Source organism: Melospiza georgiana, chromosome 1, assembly GCF_028018845.1.
Source record: "Melospiza georgiana isolate bMelGeo1 chromosome 1, bMelGeo1.pri, whole genome shotgun sequence".
Classification (NCBI taxonomy): domain Eukaryota; kingdom Metazoa; phylum Chordata; class Aves; order Passeriformes; family Passerellidae; genus Melospiza; species Melospiza georgiana.
The window spans coordinates 4,313,797-4,336,517 of NC_080430.1; the positions used below are offsets into that span (position 1 = coordinate 4,313,797).

Consider the following 22,721-nt stretch of genomic DNA (forward strand, 5'->3'; position numbering starts at 1 on the left):
GTGCAATTTTAATGTTAAACTCACAGGACTGTGTTGGACAAATAACTTTTGCTCATAATCATAGGATGGGTTGCAAGGGACTTTAAAGTTCATTTTGTTCCAATGCCATAATAATCACAATAGTAATAATAACAATAGTAATAGTAATAGTAGTAATAATAATAATAATGAATATAAATAAATCAAAATATCTAAAAAAATAGAGGTGGAGAAAGATTTTAAAAGTTTAATATACATAATGTAGAAAAAGTTTAATATGCATAATGTAGACAACCACAGTTAAGTCAGACACCTCAGACTCCACTTCTAGGAAATTGCAAGTGTTGGAACAGGTCTCCAACAGGTCCAACCTGGCCTTGAACACTTACCAACATCTAAAATTTTAGGATCCAACCCATTTATTTCATTTGGGAAGCTGCAGATTACAAAAAAAAAATCTAGGAAAGTGATGTAAATTCCTGCTCAAAATCTTACACCTTTGTTCTTCTGTCTACATTTTCTGTCACCTGGCAAGCTAAAAATTCAGTACAATTCAGACTAAATAATTAAGGTGTAATTTAAATGACCCCTAGGATGTTTCAGCCCAACTCCAGCTAATTTTATATTCAAAGACAGAAGCAAAGGCCAAGAAAATCCATTTGTCCATTATCACTGGCATTTTTTTCTATCTGTGTTAGACTGTCTCAAAGGATTTGGGATAAAATGACCACAGCCAGGGCTCTTTATTCAAAGCTACTTCTAATTCATGGAAAATAAAGTATTTTCTGCCATGCCTGATGGGCTGGCTGGCTTGTGTCTCAGTTAGAATTAAAAATATTCAAGCTAACTCGGAGAAGTCATACCAGGACAATGTTAAAATCCCATCCCTCCCTGGCTGGTGGGGAAAAAATTCATTTTGATTCAGGATATACCCAAGAGTTTGGGTGAGTAATGAGTGACAGAGGTGTAGGGCACAGTTCATCCGAAATTATTATTCTGGGGTGATCAAAGCTACCTATCTTTTATTCTGGTACTCAATATGGCTTTAAAAAAAGATAGAAAAGATTGTTCTGTTTCCACAAAACAATTTAGGTTTGACTAACTCAGCCCTTCTGGTCCAAAAGAAGCAGGGGAAAAGAAACAATCAGAAATTTTCACTTGGCAGTGGTCTGATGTTTGATGATTGATCCATCAAGAGCAAAATGAACCAGCCTGGGAAATTGGTATTGGGGTGGGAAATAAGTTGGAAATGAGCAGGCAGAAGGCTGAAATCACACTTAGCTGGAAAAGGAATTGAGTTGTGATTTCAGAGTGTAGCGATGCAGCGTGGGGAGGAATGGGTGATGAAGGCAAGCACTGCTGGCCACCTCAAACCCATCACCTCTGTGCAGCTCATAAACCTGGGTGGAAAAGGAAGTTTTCAGGGAATTTAATCTATTACTGTAACAACACTTTTTGCTGCCAAAGGCAGGACAGTAAAATGCGTCTTCTTCCACATGTGGATCTCTGGATGAAGCAGTAAACTCTTCCTGTTTTGATAGCTTTTTGATAGATTTTTATTTTGCATTCAGGTAACTCCAAGCAGGAATTTTTTTGCAGTGTTTCTGTCCTTCAATCAGACTTTTCCTGTGCAGTAATGAAGAATTAGGAGAGCCCTCCAGTGGCCAAGGGAAAAGGATGAGCTATGGCAGAGAGCCAGACCAGCCTGGAAACCAGGGGCAGAAATATCTGCAGCATATTTCAGAGCTAGGAACTTCTGTCAGGGATGGCTCATACCCCACTTACATTAGTCCTTTGATCCAGAGGAATCCCACAGCACCTGAAAAACTCTGTAAGTGAAATAATATGTGGGCATTCCTTCATTATTTCTTTCTAAAAAAGGACTATTTGCGTGAAGGGGATAAACTTTAGGGATAAACTGATAGCTTTTATACTTAATAACTTTACAGGGATTGAAAATGAAAAGAAATTGGTGCTCACAAAGGTAATTCTTAGTATCCAGAATGCAATAACTGCCAAAAAAATCTCTTCAAAAGAAAATTAATAATTATTATTCCTTCATTTTGTAGCCCCCAAAGGTTAAGCTGTGATGAGCAGGTCCTTGTTGCCTGAAACATTGCTGTAAGTGATGATTCTGATGATCTTATTAACTGGGAAAGGGAAGAAATGCTGGAAAATAATTTTTTCCAGTCATCAATCACAGATTCTGACATCTGCTTATGATAACTGGCAGTTAGCAACATCATGGATGGGCACTCTGGGGGGTGGTGGGACATTTGGAAGGTTAACAAGGAGATTTGATGAGTTCAGAAGAGGAGCATCCCTTGCTTAGCAATGAGATGTTGTTATCTTGCCTTTGCAGTTGAGTGTGAGAGCATGTGAGTGACAAAATGTTTAATCAGAATGTTCCATGTTTTCCCCAAACTCATTCTTTAATATTCATTGGGGTGAGACGTGCAGTTTTCCAAATAAAAACCACATTAACACATCCTGGGGAAAGAAACCCAGCTGTGCTGTCAAGCAGACTGGGAGTGCCACACTTCCCAGGATTAATTTGTTGCTGCACCTGTTATTAAAATCTCTATCCCACTATCAGCTAGTTTATGACATTTACCTATGTTTTACATCTATGCTGAAATAAATCTGTTTCAATGTTGATGCTTATTTCAGTTTTCAGGTTTTTTTTAATTTCAGTTTTGCTTTGAATTCTTGTGGATTGATCCATGGCTTTTGTAAAAATCCACTATAACTAATGCTGATGGAACCAGTTACACACTGAGAGCTGCATATCCAGTGCCTTGATACGAACAAAAAAAACTTGGATTTTGAGGCTTTAATCTGTTTTTCAAGGTTTGTACTTATTGTGAAAGTTCTTAACCATAAAATGGGCACAGACAACTTACAGGTGGCTCAAATTGTATGATTTAAAATAACAGGATTCTATAACTTTTATACAAGATCATTAAAATTCAAATAAAAACACAGCATTTTAACAAATATGTGTGCATTTCAAAGCAGCAGGAAGTCCTAGGTTTTAATTTCTGTCAGACATGTAAGTAAAACTCCAAAACCCATCTCAGATATGTGATGTGTTAGCAGTTGACAGCTCTTTCCAAAGTACAAACATATCTTGGGGTGAGTAACATCCTTCTAAGCAAAATATCTGAGAGTTGTAAATTTGAAGATATTTGTCTCCAAATTAAATGAATCATCATTCTCTGTAAGTGTCCATTTCCCTGGAGACTGTCAGAGAACTTGATTTAGTCTAGACACCCAAATTTTAGGTGGAATTAGGCGAGATGAATCCTTCTGCCTCTATGAACCTCTCAAATACCCTAAACCATGCAAGCCCTGAAGTTCCCTGAGCTGCAGAATCAGAAATACTGCCCCTGGTGGTGAAAACATCAAGGAGTAGTGAGCCAAGCTAGGGAGGAGATCTGCAGAAGGATTTTTTATCCCAGGAGGTATCCAAAATTATGTGAGGTCCCTGATTCCAGACACAGGCACAAGCTATTGCAGCAGAATTAATGTTCTGACATCCTCCCTGTTCTTCTGGGGCTGCAAACTTGTGCAGCAGCAGTTTAAAAATCACAGATCAGGCAATTATTACATTCTTCTTCCTCAGTTATCATGGCCATAATAATATTATGATAATCCATTTTCATGCCTAATCGTTCCAGCTGGGGTCTGGTGTGACTGGATCCTCCTCACTGTCCGGTGAAAATGATGTGTTTGAGAACCCCTGTCTGAATTCTCAAAGTCAGTGTTCTGCTCATGATTCCTGCCACTTCATTTCCAGGCTTTTTCTCTGGTGTTTGCTGAGTGGTGGCTGGCAGAGAGATGCAAATCTATTACACAGTGTTTGTGTTGTATTGATTTCCTCTGGTAAATAATTCCATTAAATCTAAGACATGGAATCTCTGAACGTAATGCATTGTGATAGTCCTGTCCTAACAGGACATTTTTCTTCTCATATTTATTCTTGATGTGTTTAATTTCAAATAGTTTTGCTTGCTCTCCTATGAAATGATATGCCCAAAGTTACGGGATTACAGCTGCCAAACCCTCCAGGGAGATGAGGTGGGCCAGGGGGAAAAGCTCAGCAAACAATTTGATCTTTATTCAGGGCATCTGGAATGGGATTAATCTGATTAATACAGACATTTACATCAATCCAAGCTGGTTCCTCTTATAGACAGCAAAGATCTACTCAGGGTAATGGTTAGAGCTGAGGACAAAATCAATCTCATCAGGTGAATCTCATTGCAAAAGTTCTTATTTTTTTCTGTTGGTTGCACACCTCAGTTAACTGGAATCTCTGGAAACATTTGCACTGGGGACACCCTAAAGGAAGTGTCCAAAATTTGTGTCCTCTCTGGGATGTGTTGTAAACATAACAGTTCAACCAAAGGGAGAAAACTGTCAGGAAAACTTTAGTTGCTCTACAAGGCTTCTGCTACTGTTTGTGTTTTAGGAGGTTTACCACATTTATGAATGATTTAAATTAACTCAATGAATAAAAATCTACTACATAGAGTAAAGCCTATGTAAAAACAGTGAAAGCCTCCCTGTGCCATGCTGCTGATGGGATTCTTCCCTTTTATGACAGGCCCAGGTTTTGCCCACTCTGATATCTCCAGGTGTCCCAGAACACTTGAGATGCCTGAGGACAAAATGTTTGCCCTGTGGCTGCTGCTTCAGAAGGGATGGATCTTCCCAAGGCCCTGAGTTTCTCTGCCAGCCTCATGTGGCTGTTCCACACATGCTGGATACCTCAGATCTTGCAGGGCACACACTTCTGGGCAGTGGAATCAGAGTCTAGATCCTTCTTGCCTATAAATGGCAGCTTTGCTAACTCATGGAAAGCAGAGGGTCAGAGCAATCTTGAGAGCTGGCAACTCTACAGTGATTCAGTCTGTTACAAGTCCTTGATTTTCCACCTGGTTTGGGCCCAAAGGAGCACAGAAGCCACTGGCCTAGGGTCCCAGAGCCATAATGGTGGTCATCAAAGAAAACCCAAACAAATACGAATTCGATGGCTTAAAACTGGGAGTCACGACATTGTAGCTACCATGTGTGCTGGGCCATGAAGGCAGGGCCCAGACCCCAAGGGGTTAATTCTCTTACTTCTTCTGTTAAAGCTGCTTAGGAAGCCCTGTTGATTAGATCATGGCAATTTGGAGCAGGCTGGTTTTGTTGGTTTGTCTTGGTTTGAACAGACAGGTGTCTGCTAAGGAAGGCAGGAGCTTCTCTTGAAATGGAAAATGTAAACCCCCTCCTTCCGAATTATTATAATTTGAAATTAAGGGACTCTCAGGTAAAGATATGGGAATAGGAGTAACAGTTTTTTTAATAGGAAAATTAAAAATACAAATGCAATAGTAAAAAAAAACGTAAAACCATTACCAGAGTCAGGCCATGCCCTGCCCCCTGTGTGTCAGGGGGTGTCCCAGCCCCATCCCAGGGGGGCTCAGCCCTCCTGCAGTGCCAGCTGTGGCTCTGCTGCAGCAGGGATCCTGCACAAGGGGGGAGTTTTCCTCTGCAGCTCCAGGGCTGCTGCAGATGGGCCTGGGCTCCCTCTGGCCATGCAGGGCAGCAGAAAGCTGCTCCTCTGGCAGTGCAGGGGGCAAAGGCTGCTGTGCTGTGCCAGGCTCAGATTGGATCCAGGCAGGAATGCTTGGCTCCTCCCCTGGGCGGAGCATCTCCCCATGGGATGCTGGGATTGGATCAGCCCTGCAGGGACACTCAGTGGCCATGGACAGCAGAGATCTCCTGCAGGGAGGGTTGGCTGTGGGAGAGAGAAAGAAAAAACTGCCCCATGAACAGAGATAACTGCCCCACCTCTGACAGATGGCAAACAGAATACACACCCCCTGCCACATCTTGCATTTCCAGCCTAAGACATGGTAGCATCTGATTTGGGTCATTTTTAGAGCTGGGATACTGAGCAGCATGACCGTGTGTTATTTGTCTCTCTTTGTGCTTTCTGAGCTACCTGCTGTTTCAAAATCAGGCACTGTGCAGTGCCTGTGAGTTTCCAGAGGAAATGAGGGATTGACTTCTGGACATTTTGATGTCTTTTCTTTCTGTACATACTCTCAGTTTATGCTACATGGGAAGACTACTCAGATCTTCCCAGCATGCACTGAAAGGCAGCACAAAGCAGAGTGGGAGGCAGGGAGAGCAAAAGTTTGGCATATCCTGAATTAAGCCCCGAGGAATTTTGTGGCTGATGTGTTCTGAGGAGGAGAACAGGACAAGACCCCTGAATCTTTACATCCTTTCTGGCTGTGCTCCCATTGTATACGACAGAAAGAGTGGGACTAATGGCACACATCTTCATGGTCATAATTCATTCAGATGGGACTTAACCTTCTTTATTTTTGCTATCTTTTGTGCTTATGCTGTAAACAGAACACCAGGCCATTGCCAGGCATAGATAAATATATCAGATGGGTTCCTTTGTGTTTTTGTGTGTCTGTGAAGCGCTGACTCTGAATTTGACCCTGTGTAAATTCAGAGTTATTCTGGAATGCTGCTGTGCTCTTATGCAGTGGTTGATGTTCTGTACATTCATCTAAAGCAGCTCACTTCAAGAAAAATAGCTCTGGCAGTTCATTAGTGTGTCAAGGTTGGTTCTTTTGTGTGTTTTGTGTTCTTGTAATCTCCCTGCAGTGTCTCATCGTTTGTCTCATGTAACATGATTCACTCACACAGGTTTTATAGCTATGGAGAATGACAAGTGTATTAATGTGCCAAAAGAAATATATTGATATTGTATTGAAATGGCTACAAGCCATTTATTATTTACACTGTTGGATCTTTTTACACCCCCAGTAAATATTTTCTAGCATCAATGGAGCTGCAAAGATTCACCACCACAGACCTGCATTTATTAATTTTATCTTTGCTCAGTGGAGTCATACTTCATTTCTAGCAATAAAGAATGTCTCCTGTTTCTAACAAATGAGTCTATCAGCTGAAACAAAGATCTCTATGTATCTATGTCTAATCTTCCTCTCCACATACAACAATTTCCAACTCTGAACTTTCAGTGGAGGTCTCAAGTAGATGCAGAAAGGACCAGATTTTGATTAAAAGTGTAGTCTCCAGTTTGAGAAGGGGTTTTCTTGAGCAGTCTACTCCTGCAGCAGAGTGGAATTCATTGTGAGGAGCCAGGGTGTGGTGTGGCAGAGAAGTCAGCCATATGTGACATATCCATGGCAGTTCTGAAGCTGTCTGTGGAAATCCTTAAGCTGTCCTCAATCTCTTGCTGTTTAAATTACCTTGCTCCCTATGGTCTAAACGTGCTCCCACTCTTAAATTTCATTTACACACCTGGAATGGGAAGATAAATATTCTACCAGCTCATGGCCATGTTGTCACTGCATTTGAGGTGTGCAGTGAGAGCAGTTTTACAGTGCAGCTTGAGAAGGAGGGCCTTGAGTTTTGTGGCCCAGAAGCCACTTGGGTAAATTTACACCTTCCTCAAAGTCTGCATTCCTTACCAAGCTGAAAAGTCCCAGTAACTTGAAAGGTTGATGCTGGAATGTCATTGCAACAACACAGGATTACTGGGGGACACTTTTCAGAGAGGAAAAGGAGATGAGAAGAAAAATTATTGTGCCAGTTGAAACTCTCCAGCCTCATATTTAGAAGTGACAGCTCCATGAGTGAGTTAACAGAGCAGTTTATACATGAGATGAAGAGTCTGGATGTGGACATACAGACCTGGGTTAGGGGAAGAGAGCTGAAGAACCAACACTGGGACTGTGACTCAGTGTGATACCTCCACAGTGGTGAGGTGAAATTCCTGAAAGCCAAATGGCACTGAGGTACAAGGACACTGGTGTCACCAGATGGACAGATGATGTGCATTGCCTGCCCTGAGCCTTGCTACAAAGCAGAGCACAGGGTGACTGCTGTGCCTGGAGAGCAGGAGCTCTTCACATTGACAGACAGAGAACAAGAGTGAGGAAACTGTCACTGTGGTGGGAGGCTGAAAACAGAGGCTTTTCTTTCTCTGAAGAGGGGAAATGAGGAGAGAACTTGTGTTCTGGGTTTTTTTTTTTTTTTCCTATTTGGTTTTTTTTTTTTTTTTTTTTTTTTTTGCTTTTTTTTTCCCTTCCTCTCAGTTATCATCCTGATTCTTGAAATACACCAAGGAATTTCTTGGTTTTGTGTAGGTTGAGGAGAACTCAGGTGGTTCTGGAGCTCCTTCCACCCTCTCCAAACACTTCCAGTGACTGCCTGAGTCTGCACAGAGCTGAGTTTGGATGTTTTTGGGCAATCACATCTCATCCTTGCTCCTCACTGTTAGTGGGGCAAAGGAAAAGCTGTGCTCTGGCTAATTCCATCAGCTGTGGCTTGGAGTGGGTTGGAGATGAAGAAAGCAGCTGTGTAGCAGTGGTGGGAGGGCTGACATACAGAGGTTTCCATTGCCATTTATGAGCAGAGCTCGTTCCTTTCCAAGAAGAACTGCAGGTGAACTTTTAACAAGTCCTCTTTAAAGGGTCTTGCTGAGCTCAGGTTTATTTGTCTGTCTGTCTCTTCCAGAGCCTTGCACATGCACCCTAACCAACCAGTGAATAACAGAATTTTGGAATGAGCCCACTTGGAAGCTGGCAAACTTTTCCTGGCTGCCAAGAACCAAATCCCAGCTTTCTTGGGATGCTGAGGAATTTCTAAGGCAGATCTCTGCTGCCTGGCAAGGTTTGATTTTTCTCATGTGCACCGTGGCTTCGGCAGGGAAGCAGAAGTGTCAGCAGCTGCAGGATTTCTGTCAGTCTTTCATATCATTGAATTTTCTTCTTGCATAAAGAACAAGATTTTCACATCAAATGAGTCCAACTGACAGAGTCAGGATGTCACCAGATCCACTCAGAGGGAAACTTTGGTGAAGTGGTTAATTGTACCCAGGGATAGCTGCAAAAGTAGTTTTTTCATCAAGAGGTTACAGTAGAACTGGGATTATTAAAGAATGGTGCTGATTTGTGGACTGAGAAACAATAAATTATTTTCTTCATTCAGACTTAATCCTCAACATTCATCCCCTCTATATTTATTTTTGCAGTGGGTTTTTTTTTATTATTATTAAATATATGGAACACAACAGGATTGTACAATACATAATGCTTCTAAGATTTTCTAAAATTTGAACTGAAAAGATGAAAATCAGTTTAGATTGAAGATTTTCTAGCTCTTGTCACTTAAATGAAGAAATCATTCTCCTGATCCTGGAAAAATATTTAGTTTAATTCAGGGCTATTGTTTCAGGTGCTAACCACTATAAAGAACAGAATTGAAATAAAATCCCGCTTAGTGTTTGACTTTGTAATATTTGAACCATTTGAAAAATCTTCAAGAGTTTATTCTGGAAAACACAGGGCTGAAATAGGAACATAAAACATTCACCAAATTTAAAAGTAGTTACTTTTTTTGAAACTGTCATTCTTTTTCTGTAATTTATTGAGTGATGCATTCCTCAAAAAATTCAGGAAACTCCAGTGCCCAAAGCCTCCGAGCAGGATTTTGATTCCAGTGTGCTGAACAAACAGCATGAAAAAATAGAAAGGGCAGACAGTAGGTGAGAAATGAAGACTTTTGGCCAGGCTGCGTGATTTTTCTCCTGCAGAGAGGCAGCAGAAGCAGGAAAAAAAATAAACTTAAAACATCCTGGACCAGTGTCCTGCTGACTGCTCATTCCTGCCTGTGTGGGAGCAGCCACAGGTACAGGTACCACTGGGCACATTCAGGTGCTGTCCTGTGAGAAGGTCCCAAAGTCACCCCTGAGGACAAAAAGGAATTTTATGAGCTCAAATGAACTGTCAGGAAAGAGAAAATGAGTGTTTAGAGCACCCTTTGTCCCTCACTCTTGGAAGCTGAAGAAAAAGGTTTTTCTCCTCAAAGCACTGTTCAAAGCCAGCCAGTAGGTTGGTCGTGGTCATGTTACATGACTGATGCTAAAAAAATTTTCTCACCTGCTTTTTGGGGTTAGAGGTGCATGGGACAAAGAGATCTGTTGGTGTTGAGAAGGGTTGATTTGTTGCAATTGAGATTTCTCCAGAGGGGCTGCAGTTTTGGGAACATTCACTTGGGAAGGAGATCAAGGCTCCAGAGAGGGAAGCAGAGAGATGCATTCACTTCCTCAGAATATCCCAGTGCCTAGAGAGTTTGTACACTTGTTATTCTCATGGGGTTTTACATATTTCAAATAAAAATACTTATCCCAAAACCACAGTGGCACTCCTCCCCTCCCTGCCACTGCAGTCTGAAAATGTTAAAAAATCTCCAGATTCCCAGATGGCAAAATAACATCCTGGCTGGTTCTCTCCTCAGTGCATGTTGTTAATTTATTTGTTGTTCTAACCCAGTTATTTTTTCTTTTTTCTCTCTCTGGATGCCACAGTTCTTTTAGTCCTTCAAAAGTGAAGAATAAAGCACTTCAGTCTTAAGTATGAATAAAAGGAAGATCCAGGCCTTTGCAGGGTGGGGGATAAATGTTATAGGAAGTGCTGTACCACTGCTTTGAGCTCAGTGTAAGCACCTTGTCCTATCTAAAACTGTGAACAGACTGGAAATGTTTCATTTTGCTGTCTTTGCCTTCGTTTTCTGCATTGCTCTCTGCCACTTCCATATCTACTGATCTTGGTCTACTCCCTTACAAGGTCAGTTTTTTGTTTGCTTCCCAAAATCCTTCTGAATCTCTAATCATAAATTATCCTCAGCAACACTTTTTTTTTTTTAAGAATTTCCTCATAGCTTGGTATAGCAAGTCAGAAAGGCTGGTCAGGTCTGAGCATCATGGCCCAGAGTGCAGCCCTTCACCCAGTTCCCACTGTGCTGAGTTTTGGTTTCCCAAATACTGCCAGCCTTCTGGGCAGCTCCTTCCCAACTTCTCCTCCTTCCCTTCTCCTCCTGTCCCACACTGACCTCAGTTTGCCAAGCCCTTTGCTCTTCCCTCTCTCCCCACACCAGGATTTTCCTGTGTAAAGGTTCCTCCTCTTGCTCCTGGTCAGTGTGGGTGCTCATCCTTTCTGAAAACCTTGCCCTCTCCTACCACTGGAAAGTCAGAGGGGCATTTATTTTCTTCCTGTTCCCCTGAATGATCCATCCTTTGATTCAGAGCTCTCTTTGCCTTGCCCTGCTCTACTGTCCACCCCATCCCATCCCATCCATGTGAGGGGCTAAAAGATGTGTTCCCTTGGTGCCTACAGCCTACTGTGCCTCTTCTGAGGCTCATTGTTCCAGATTTCTTTACTCCAGACCAGGCTGGATGGGGCTTGAAGCAACCTGGTCTATTGAAAGGTGTTGGAATGAGATGATCTTTAATGTCTCTTCCAACCCCAGCCTTCTGTGATTCTACGATTACTCCAGATCCCTTTATCCCAATACCTCTCTTCTGTCAGATCATCTCCTTTATTATTTCTTTTCTTTCTCAAGGCCTGCACAGCAGCTCCTGGGCCAGGCCACTCTTTCCCCCCCCTGCCCCAGCATCCCTGCTCATCCTCAGTTCCACACAGCAAAGGCAGGAATTGCTTCACTCCACACAAAACCCGAGCAGTTCTCCTGCTCTGATAGCTTTTCCTGTTCTCCCTGGCTTTAATTTGCAGCGAGTATTTTTTTTATTTTTTTTTCCTTTGCCACAGCTCTCATCCCCGGAGCTAACAATAAAACCGTGCCTGAGCGTGTCAGAGGGAGGGAGGGAGAGGCGGCAAAGCAGAGAGAGGGAAGGAGGGAGGGGATGCAGCAGCGCAGCGCTGCTCTGGCACGGTGAGGCGGCATCTGCGAGCCCGGGGACGCCGAGCAGAGAGAGCAGAGAGAGCAGAGCCCCTCTCTCCGGGCTCAGCCCCATGCCATTGGCTCCCGAGCCGCTGGATTGAAAGGCAGGAGCCGCTCGGAGCGCTGAGCCGCACAGGCAGCCGCAGCCCCAGCCAAGTTGTGCGAGCAGCAGAGGCTCGAACGCACCAGGCTGCGGGGTGCCCGCGCCTTGATGCTCCTCTTGCTCCAGAAAGGGGGAGAAAAAAAAAACTAAAGAAGACCAAAAAACAGCAGCCAGAAAGGGGTGAAGGAGCCTGATCCAGTCCAGCAGTCCCGGAGGGAATAATGGATGTGACCGTCTCTCAGTTCATCCTGGAAGAATTTGATGTGAACTGCAGCCTCCTGGATCGTTTGCACGAGACTTTTTTAGAGAGTTCCTCTCTGCCTTTCCTGGGCTTTGATGGTAGGGATTGTTACCTGGTGCGGAGCTCGGGATAAGCTTTAGAAGTGCTGAGATTGGGTTTGTTTTGTGATGCAGAGTGCTTTTGTGCTTTCTGAACCGCTTCTTTTTTGCCTTTCTGTCCCGTTTTTTCCTAACCCCAGGTCCGTACTGCAATGCCACCACGGACCAGATCGGGACCTGCTGGCCCAGAACGTCTGCGGGGGAACTCGTGGAGAGACCCTGCCCCGAGTTCTTCAATGGGATCAAGTACAACACCACCAGTAAGTACAAACTCCTTTCTTCTCCCTCCCGCAGATCTCGTGTTTAGAAGGCGCCTGCGGACGCCCAAAATCCATTTCCATTAAAGAAAAAAAAAAAATTAGCAATAAAAGAAAAAAAAAAAAAAAGTTTGTTTGGGAATCAACATTTCCTCCACATTCCAGCCTGTATATTCAAAATTTTTGCCTGGAATGGTGCAGATTTCTCAAAAGCGCAGACTTGTGGACGCTGTTTCCTCTTTGCTGGAGTACATTTAGGGAGATCCAGGCAGAAAATATCCTCTGCAGTCTGGGGAGGGTTTGTTGTGCTTTGTGTGTTTGTGCATGTGTAGCTGCCTACAGCTCAGAGTGTTCGTAGCACTGCTTCACCCACCTGGATAATTAGACAACCTTTGGCTCACGGAATACCTAATCCCACCACCTAAACTGCGTTTTCAAAGGACAGACAGTGCCTTTTCCAGGCTGTGTGAGCAGGAGTTCAGACCCTGCTGGGAGCTGGATGTCTCAGACAGAAAGAAGGCTGAGGGCTGCAATCTGGTTTAGCAACTTCATCAGGGACTGGCTGCTGAGGCTGGAGCTGCATCAGCCCTGCACGGGAGACAGGAGAGGAAATCAGGAGGCAGGTGATATTCAAAGCAAGGGAGCACGGGGGCTCCTTAGAAATCTCCTGGATGCTTTATTCTTCGAGGTAAACAATCATGATGACTCACTACAAATTTATTATTCAGCCTGTGGGACCCAGGCACTCATTTCCTTTTGCTTATCTGTCAATACCCTTTGGACCTTTCATTAAGAGTTTTTAAACATATTAATTCCAAACATGTGCACTCACTTGTTTCTCACTCATTTTTTCAGTGTGGTTTTGATAGGAATAATTTCATTCCACGTAGGGGTAATTTCATTCCCTGTTTCTCTCTGAACTTTTGCTTGGGTGTTGGTGATCTGACTTGCAGGTAATGTTAATTTTGTGGAGCCAGCATCCCATAAAAGAGTGACCCGGACATATCTTATTTGTTGATACCCTTTGGACCTTTCGTTTAGAGTTTTTAAACATATTAATTCCAAATATGTGCACTCACTTGTTTGCCACTCACTTTTTCAGTGTGGTTTTGAATAATTTCATTCCATGTAGGGATCATTTCATTCCATGTTTCACTCTAAACTTTTGCTTGGATGTTGGTGATTTCACTTGCAGGTAGTGTTAATTTTGTGGGGCCAGCATCCCGTAAAAGATTGACCCTGACATTGTAGATCTTATTTTTAAACTTGTAGAAAGTGAATTTATTCCTTCCCCAGCTCTAGGTATCATGGTCAGGTAACTGGCCAGAAGTTTGGTGCGTTGGCTCTGTGAAACAAAGTCCCCTGCCAGGTTTGTTGTCAGGGACAGGCTTTGAGCAGAGTAAAAGTTGCTTCAGAGAACTGCAAAATCATCCTAAAGCCCTCTAATCTCAGACCTGGGTCTTTGCAATAGAACAGGAGGGAGCCTGGAATGGGCTGGGTGATGCTGGCTTTGGTTACAGCAGGTACTCCACTGCTTGGACAAGTCTCAGCTGAGACCAGAAGAAAATTTCTGAGACTTAAGGGCAGTGCAGAACACAGTGGAAAGAATTAAAATGTTTTGCTTGTATATGAAAGAAAAAAAAAAATTGAATACTCCAGTTTAGTTTTTATAAACTCTGTTTTATAAATTCTGCTTGCACTAGTTCATCAATGACCTGATTTAAAGTTCTTCCCTGCTCCTCTCCTTCTCAGTGGTGGCTGATGCTTGTATTGCACTGCTAATAAGTTTTCTTAAATTTTTTGCTCTTAAAACAATGGCATGTTAATTGAATTGAAGACTAATAGAAATATGTTATTGAAATGCTGAAGCATTATTATTTGAGGAAATGGATATTTTTCTCCTTTCAAGTTAAAATGTGAGCAGCTGCCTCCTGTTGATCTTATACACTTCCATGTATGTCGTCCCTCCAAGATGTAGTGCAGAAAACAGAGGGAAGGACTATATCAAAATTTGGTCAAATTTTGGAATCAGTAGCTCCTTGGGAAATAGCAGTTAAGGGATTAAAGCTTGGAAAGCACTAGGAGAGCAGGTTGAGGTGTCAATACACAGGTGCAATCTCTTTTGGCATTTGAAAAATAAAATTTCTGCATGCAGAACATGTCCAGAATTTGGGAAAACTAAATACTAATACAGTCTGACCACTTGCATGATTTCCCCAAGTTGGTTTGTGGGCTGCCTCATTTGTGATGAGGCTGATTGTGCTGAAAACCTCAGCTGTGTTCCCCGTGCAGATGATAAAATGAGCACAGACAACTGATTAAAGAATGGGAAATGGATCTTCAAAATCTCAGAGGTGAACAATACAGCTCAAAATGAGGGTCTGATAGGAGATGGCTTGAATCAACATAAGATTTCTGCCTAGGACATGTAGTTTTGTTCTATTTTTTGTTCTATTTTGTTTTGCATTTTGATGAGGCAGAGGAAGAAATGATGGTTTGTTATATTATACTGTTTTTTTTTTTTTTTGAGAGCAAAATCAGACCAATTTAGAAAAACCACCTTGCATTGCCTTTCTTCTACTGAGAGCTTATCCAGCTCCAGGTTGTAACTCAGCATTTATTATACTGTCAGGTATCCCGTGTTCATGAGCTGCCACCTTTTAGGAACTACTGCTTTTTTTGGCATTGATTTTGTACATCTGTGAGCATATTTTAGATATCTGTGAGTAAATTTTATATATCTGTCAGCATATTTCTCATTTGAAAGCCTGTAAAAATTTTTGGATCATTTTCCAGTGATTTCTTTTTCAGTTTTAGAAACCAGGCTCTCAAATATTCCAATTTCCCACCAATTTCCTGAAAGCAGCTCATCAGCTGCAGGGAATGAGCCCAGCAGCATTCCCTGTCAAGGAAAGCTTTTGAATTGCAGACACTGGGCAAATGCAGGCTGGGAAGTGCCCAAACTGTGTGAAAAGCTTTTGGAAAACTCAGAGAAGCACAAGACACTGATCCATGGCCAGGTTTGGGTACTCATGGGGCTGTTTCTGCACCTCAGTGTAGTGTCTGTGCATGCGGGGGATGGAATTCAAGATAAAAAGTGACAGGTCCTGAATTCAAGACAAAAACTGACAGGTAGGTTCCTGCACAGATCAGCTCATCAGAGGCTTTGGCCGCACCTCCCCTGCGTTGTGTCCATCCTGTCACCTCTAACTTGGATGGGGAATGCTATCAAACCCTGCCAGTGCCAGCAAATTCAATTCTAAAAACTCCTTAAGAAAAAGAACTTCTGCTTCAAAAACTCCCCTCCTGTTTGCCACATCAGAATAAACTGTTTGTGTAAAATATTTCCATCCTAACTGCAAGAAATTCCCGTGGTGGTTTCTGTGCCTGGGTCTGTGTTTCTCTGTGTCTCCTGGGAGCTGCTGAGTGACTCAGATAAGTTTCAGCTGCATTCATAAAACAAAGTCTGTCAGTCTGTGAGGATTTTTTATCCCTGACATTTTGTTATTTTGGTGATGTGTTGGGGGTTTTTCCTCCCTCTTTAAAGTCATGTTGACAGATCACACTCTGATTTACCCTGCAGGGTGAATATGGGCAAGATGCTCTTTGACCAAGGATCTGAAAATTATGCCATCCACTTACAACTTTGCAATTTTTATGTATTATTCTCAAAGGGGGAAAAATTAAAAGAAACAGGGGGAAAAAAAGTCTGTGTTGGTGCCGTGTGTGACTGTGCACTTGTCTCTGCTCAGGTTCTATATTTAGTGGGAAATGACAATATCATTGCTGCCCTCTAGATGTGTTTATGCTTTGACAGTGTGAAGCTTTTAGTCTTGTTTTAGGAAACAGATTAATTCACTTATTAGGATATCCTGAAGCTTGATTAATTCAGCAAATGGCCCATAATGAGCCTGGTTTTGCTGCTTGCTAAGAAGCAGCTGTTCAAGCACATACTTAGAGTGTGTTACAGGCTAAAGTATGTCTCCATTAACACTTCCCCTACAGATTTCCCTGTGCAAAGGGAAAACAAACCAGGGTTAAATGTTCATCTGATGGACAAAAAGTGTTGCCTTTTGTGGCCTCAACTGAACTGAGTTTGTCTCAATCACCTGATATGGCAGGGGGTGTTCTGTGGTGACATCCATCCATCGTGGGTGCTCACTGCTCTGGGCTGCAGGCAGGAGCTGCAGGCATTCAGAAGATATTTCAGATTAAAACCCACAAAGCCAGGTATTTCCAGGTAGTATCAACAGCTAATTTAAGTACTGAAGCTCTAAAACAAGTCAGAGCTCTAATTGACAGAAGGAGTGAAGCCTGGGGAGTTACTGAACTCAGCCTAAATGAGCAGCTCAGCTCAGCTCAGCTCAGCTCAGCAGCCCCTGCAGGAGTGACAGTGCTGTTGGATAATGCTGTGGGGTATTTTGGTGCTGTTTCAGCCTTGTTGCAGGTTTGTATTTCATCTCCCAGGCCACGCAGGTGTTGCAGGTGCTCAGTGACAAACGATCCAATGCATTTGTTCAGGCAGCTGAATTCATCCCTGGGCGTGTGTTGTGCTGAAGCGATCCCACACCGGGGGATTGAGATCAAACTGCTTTTGTGATCCACAGCAACACAAGGTCCCTGTAGCTCCAGCTCCCTGCCTGCAAATCCACCTCTCTCTCTCTCTCAGTGTAGGAAAGCTCTTTGACTGTAACAGCCACTTCTCAGGAGTGTTTTGGATATCACACAAAGCATCCTCCTCACAGGAGTGTTTTGGATATCACACAAAGCATCCTCCTCACCTTCTCCAGGGACTGTGCAGCTGAGAACAGGCACACGACCACTGCTAACCTTGCCCTGATGGGGACTTGGTTCCTCCTTGTTCCGAGGGGTGTGCACCACCTTTTCCTTGGCCCTACAACCAGCTGCCTGCTGAGACAGCTTTGGAGAGGGTTGGCTCCTTCCCCCATATTCCTGTGGATGGGCATGGGGGAAAGAGCCCCTGGCACAGGGATCACACCTGCACCTGTTTGCTGGGCTTGCTCCACACTCAGAGAATTCCTGCAGTTCATGGCTGTCTCATCTTGAGCACAGAGAAATAATCTTTGGTGTGCTGAGAGAAGGGTGAAGAAGTGAATTAACAGCTCTTCTGTTATGCATTTCCCCTCTTTGGAAAGGGTTTAAATGGATGAGTCAATTTTTAAAAGAGCTAATTTTTGTAGGTTAAAATCCTGCTTTTTTATGGAGATCTAACCTTTGCTGCTTTTCCTTCTGATTAATTCTTGCTCAGAGTTTTCAAGATGTGGCTCCAGCCTGCATACAGAACATGAGCCTTGCTAGGAAATCAAGTCTCAGGGTCTTGTTCATGTTTTGTGGGCAAGCCCTGTCCTGGTAATTACAGAAATGTGCACTTTTAGACGTGGCTGGCCCAGAGGCTCAATTAACATTTTCATTTATGTTTTATCTCATGTATTTTAGTGTCTTGACCACTTCTGTTGATCACATTCACATGACTTACTTGTTCCCCAGAGGTTTTTTCTGGCTTGGTTTCTAAAGGCTGTGTTTTTGAAAGCAAAGTCCTGCTGTAAATGACAGAGAGCCCTGAAGTTCTGATGGCTTTTCATCATTATTGGAGAGAAATAAAATGTCCATCATGGGCATGCATGTGTGTTTCCACATTCAAAAAAATTACTATGAATCCCCAAAACTACTCTCACCTCATCTGTCTTCTGTAACCTTGTTAGATGTCCAGAAGGCTTTTATCCCACTGACAGGGGATTTGGGATAAAAATAAATGTTTTGTAGCCAATTTTAGTTACAAAGTCACTAGAAAAAGACTCTTTTTTTGTTAAAAAAGTCTGCAGCCTTGCAGTAGCCTTGTATCAGCCATCCTGGGGCGTAAAACACAGTATTTTCTGCTAGGAAGTCAAGACTACATGAAAGTTAGAGGAAGGAGACTGATGAGAAATGCAACAAACTCGACAGTGGAAAAAAAAGAAGTCCAGAATTGGAATTCTGGGGGAGGAAATAAAACATCATTTTTAAGCTCGTAAAGGTTCTCTCTGAGGAGATCAGATCTGCAGCTGATTAGGTCAGCTTGTCTCCAATAGCTCTGTGTCCAGATTAAGATTTCAACCATTTTTGTTCATTTTCTCTTGCTGCTTTTGCACAGAAACACAAATACACACATCTTCCACAAATACAGTGGGAGGCTCTGGATTTCAGTCATGCACAGATGGGAGAGGCTTCACTTGCTCCCCCCCAAATTTTTCTTCTTTTTTTTTTTCTTTCCTTTGTGAAGCATAATTTGTGGTATGAGATGGCTCTGATTTTGCAGTCTGGAAGAAAAATGTTGGAAAAAATATTTACGAGGAGGAATGAAAAGAATCCATTTTTCTTGCTCCCACTACTATCATCATATAAAACATGTGATTTCTTCATTGAGCCCAGGACACAAGTTAATTGCTGTAGTAAAATAAGGAGATTGTTAATGTTCCTTCAGTCAACATTCAAGGACCTTTTCTCCAGCCAATTAAACATGGATTGGTACTTTTGTTCTTTGCTAATAACTTGAGATGGCTTTGCTGTGGTCCTGTTGCACCTGATTTGGGTTCTCTTTGGTTTAGGCTTGGCTTTGGGGCAAAGTTCACCCAGAATTCACCAAAACTGGAACTGTAGCTGCCATTAATCACCAAAGTCAGTCAGACCTGAGCAGTGGCACGTCTTGGAGAGGGCTTTAAACCCTGGGCCAATGGGAGGATCAGCAAACAAAGTTGCCCTCATTATTTTGGAGGTTTCTTCATGATTCTTTCTTTCCCTAAGGCAGCTGCCCCATTCATCTCTCTGGAACTTGCTGCTGTCTAAGCTGGCAGTGACTTCCAGCTGGCAAACAGATGGACTGAAGCCCATTTCTTTCCACAAGTTTGGCATTAGATGACACTTGCAAAAACGTGTGCTTCTGGAGCATGAGGAGGAATAGGGAATGGCTCAGGAACAGATGGGGAAGGGGAAGAATTAAATATATCACAAATCCTCACCACAGCATAACAAAAGGAAAGGAGAAATCCCACCCAGCTGCATGCAGTGTGGAGGTGGGATTTCTTTGTTCCTTGTGGATTTTGTGGTGCTTTATGACCCATTTTCCACCCAGACAAGCTGTGGGAGGCTGAGGTGGAACCGTGAAGGTGGAATGGGGCTGTGTGTCCCCTCTTCTGTGGGGTGTTGCCCCTTTCAGCTAGGTGCTGAACACCTGAGACTCTCTGGGACTCACCTGAGACTTTCTGTGACTCACTTGAGACCCTCTGGGACTCTCCAATTCTCTCTGGGGCTCACCTGAGACTTTCTGGGACTCCCTGAGACTCTCTGTGACTCACCTGAGATTTCCTGTGAGTCACCTGAGACACTCTGGGGCTCACCTGAGACTTTCTGGGACTTCCTGAGACTCTGTAGGACTCACCTGAGACTCTCTGGGGCTCACCTGAGACTCTCAGTGATTCACCTGAGACACTCTGGGACTCACCTGAGACTCTCAGTGATTCACCTGAGACACTCTGGGACTCACCTGAGACTTTCTTTGACTCACCTGAGGCTCTAGGGCTCACCTGAGACTCTCTGTGACTCACTTGAGACTCTCAGTGACTCACTTGGGACTCTCTGGGACTCCCTGAGACACTCTGGGACTCACCTGAGACTGTGAGTCACCTGAGACACTCTGGGCTCACCTGAGACTCTCTGAGATTCACCTGAGACTCTTTGGGACTCACCTGTGTCACTCTAGGGCTCACCTGAGACTGTCTGAGATTCACCTGAGACTCTCAGTCATTCGCCTGAGACACTCTAGGGCACACCTGAGACACTCTGGGACTCACCTGAGACTCTCAGTGACTCACTTGGGACTCTGGGGCTCACCTGAGACACTCTGGGGCTCACGTGAGACCCTGGGGCTCACCTGAGGCTCTCGGTGCCTCGGGGGGTTCAGCCTGTGTTTGCTGCCACCAGAGCTGTGGGACAGTGTCCCTGGGGCCACGGCCACCCGCCATTCCGCCCGCCAGCCACAGGGTGTCACTTAGAGTGCAGGCAAAGCCAGTGTCCCCGGCAGGGTGACCCTGCGCTGGGACAGAGCTGCTGCCATCGTGCTGCACGACTGAAGAGCCTCGCTGAGGTGGGCAAGGACAAGGACACCGTGGGAGCGACACTCTGGGAGGGATCCTGTGTCCCCTCTCCTGTGCGGTGCTGCTCTGGAAAGCTGCAGGAGGGGCAGTGCTGAGCTTTGTTCCCAGGTGGGTGTTGGGACAGAGGATGGGGAGCTGTACAAAGCCCAGTGCAGCCGTTCAGGGGTGAAACAAAGCTCTCAGAGGAGCCTGAGCAGGTAACAAAAACCTGCCCTTGGATGATGCAGGGATTGCTCATGGCTGGACACGCTGTTTTCACCATGGCATTGCTGCCCTTTGCATCCATCTGATGTCTCAGTGCTGTCCCCTTGCAGCAGCTGTTGATTGTCCCTCAGTGCCTGCCAGATGTTCCAGGTGCTCCCAGTGACCAGCAATAACTCACAGGTGTGTTACTGTGGGAACCCAGAGCATCCCTCTGGCTGTCCTGGATTGTCAGGACCCCTGCCAGGGGGCTCAGAGACCCTGGCACAGAGCCCAAGATGCCCCTGTGGGTTTGATTATGGCCCATGGAGCAAATTACCAACCTTGTATGAAGATCAGCAAGCCACAACAGTTTAAGTAGAATAATGGTGAAGTTATCACAGGGTGAAAAAGTAGATTTTGGGGTTTCTGGTATGGGGGTTCAGGAGGCAAGATGGAGGGAACTGGGTGTGTCCAGCCTTTCTCCTTCTTCTTCTTGGCCTCCATCTTCTGCTGTGATGGTGGCACTTACAGATTGGTTTTAAGTAGAAGCTCACTGTCTAACACAGGTGATAGGTGTTGGAAAGTAACTGAAAATATTGTACATGTAGTTTTTAGTATAAAGACATAACACTGCCCTGGGGGGAAGGCAGAGTGCCTGGAACTGTCCTGCTGGACAGACCTCGGCTGGCCAGGAGAAAGAATTTTATAGATAAGATACAATAACCAACCTTGAGACCGAGAAATGAAGAGCTCTGACTCCTTCTTCGACCACCAGGCTGGGAAAAGAGACTTTCTAACACTTCTTGGGGTCACTGTGACCAGCAGAGATCCCAATATGTTACCTGAGGTGGGGCAGTTCCACCTCAGCTCTGACCTGCCTGTTTTGCAGAATAATTAAATCAATAAATTAGGCAGATTCAAGTTCTTTATGTTTCCCTCTATGCTTTGCCATGACACAGAAGTATCTTTGCTGTTCATATAATGGCAAATCTTTGCAATTTCTGTGGCTTGGAAGAACAGACCTTCAAGCTGCATCCTTGTCCAAATGAAATTCTCAGGCTCTGACAGTCATTCAAGGCTTTGCCCAAGGTTTGCTGTCCTGGGAAAGGGAACCTCCTGCTCAGTTTTGGACCCCAACATCCAGACTTGACTTGATTGGAATAGCCATTCTTAGCAGCTTGAGAAGTTGATGAGAAATAAGGTTTCCCATGGAAATTGAAGGGGAATGGATTTTTAGTAGATATTTTCTTTTTGAGTTTTTTTCGGTGTGGTTTTCATTCCCCTCAGATGTTATTCTTGGAGTTCATAATTGGTAGCTCTTGGGACAAATTCATAAAATCAATAAAACTAGGATTGCTTTATGCTGACTTCTTTCTCTGCAGTGCTGGGAATAACAGAGGAGCAGATACTGCTCCATATGAGACTTGTGCTGGGAGAAGCAATAGTTTGAAACAAATTACAGGAACAGAAATTCAGTGTTTTTTTAAAGAAAGAAAATACTCTCAAGTCTCATGAAGAGCTTTCCCTGGGAAACCAAAATGAGGAAAAACCTTTCCCAGTTTGGTTTTATTGTCCCAAACCCCTGGTGACTGGAATGCCCTGACCATGCTGTGAGAGAGGAATTAATGCAGAGGAGCTGCATCCTCCTCAGTCAGCCAGGGAGTAAACAGAGCTTTGGAAAACAGAAAATGTGTTATGGAAATGAGAGAAACACAGAAAATGGGAAATTAGTTTGCTAGTGCAGAAAATAGGAAATTAGTTTGCTAGTGCATCATCACCATTTTAACTAAACTTAGACGTGACTTCCTAGGGATTCTGTTTCTCATTTCTAAGAATTTTTATCTAACTTAGGAATTGCTGAATTATGCCAGTAATCCCTGAAACATCAGCATTTGTGTATTTCAGAGTACATCATGAGCAGTCAGGATT

At 43.7% G+C, this 22,721-nt stretch overlaps 1 protein-coding gene across 2 annotated transcripts in view; it reads left to right on the forward strand.

Moving 5' to 3' along the window:
* Positions 1 to 22,721, forward strand: part of CRHR2 (corticotropin releasing hormone receptor 2) — a 150,774-nt gene that overhangs the window by 33,518 nt on the left and 94,535 nt on the right. The window contains exons 1-2 of one of the 2 annotated variants that reach the window (XM_058035916.1): positions 11,745 to 12,202; positions 12,343 to 12,462. In XM_058035916.1, coding sequence (XP_057891899.1) covers positions 12,085 to 12,202; positions 12,343 to 12,462 — 238 coding nt within the window. In that variant the 5' untranslated portion in view covers positions 11,745 to 12,084. Of the gene's footprint in view, positions 1 to 11,744; positions 12,203 to 12,342; positions 12,463 to 22,721 lie in introns of those variants that run through there. The other variant, XM_058035908.1, reaches the window with a different exon arrangement.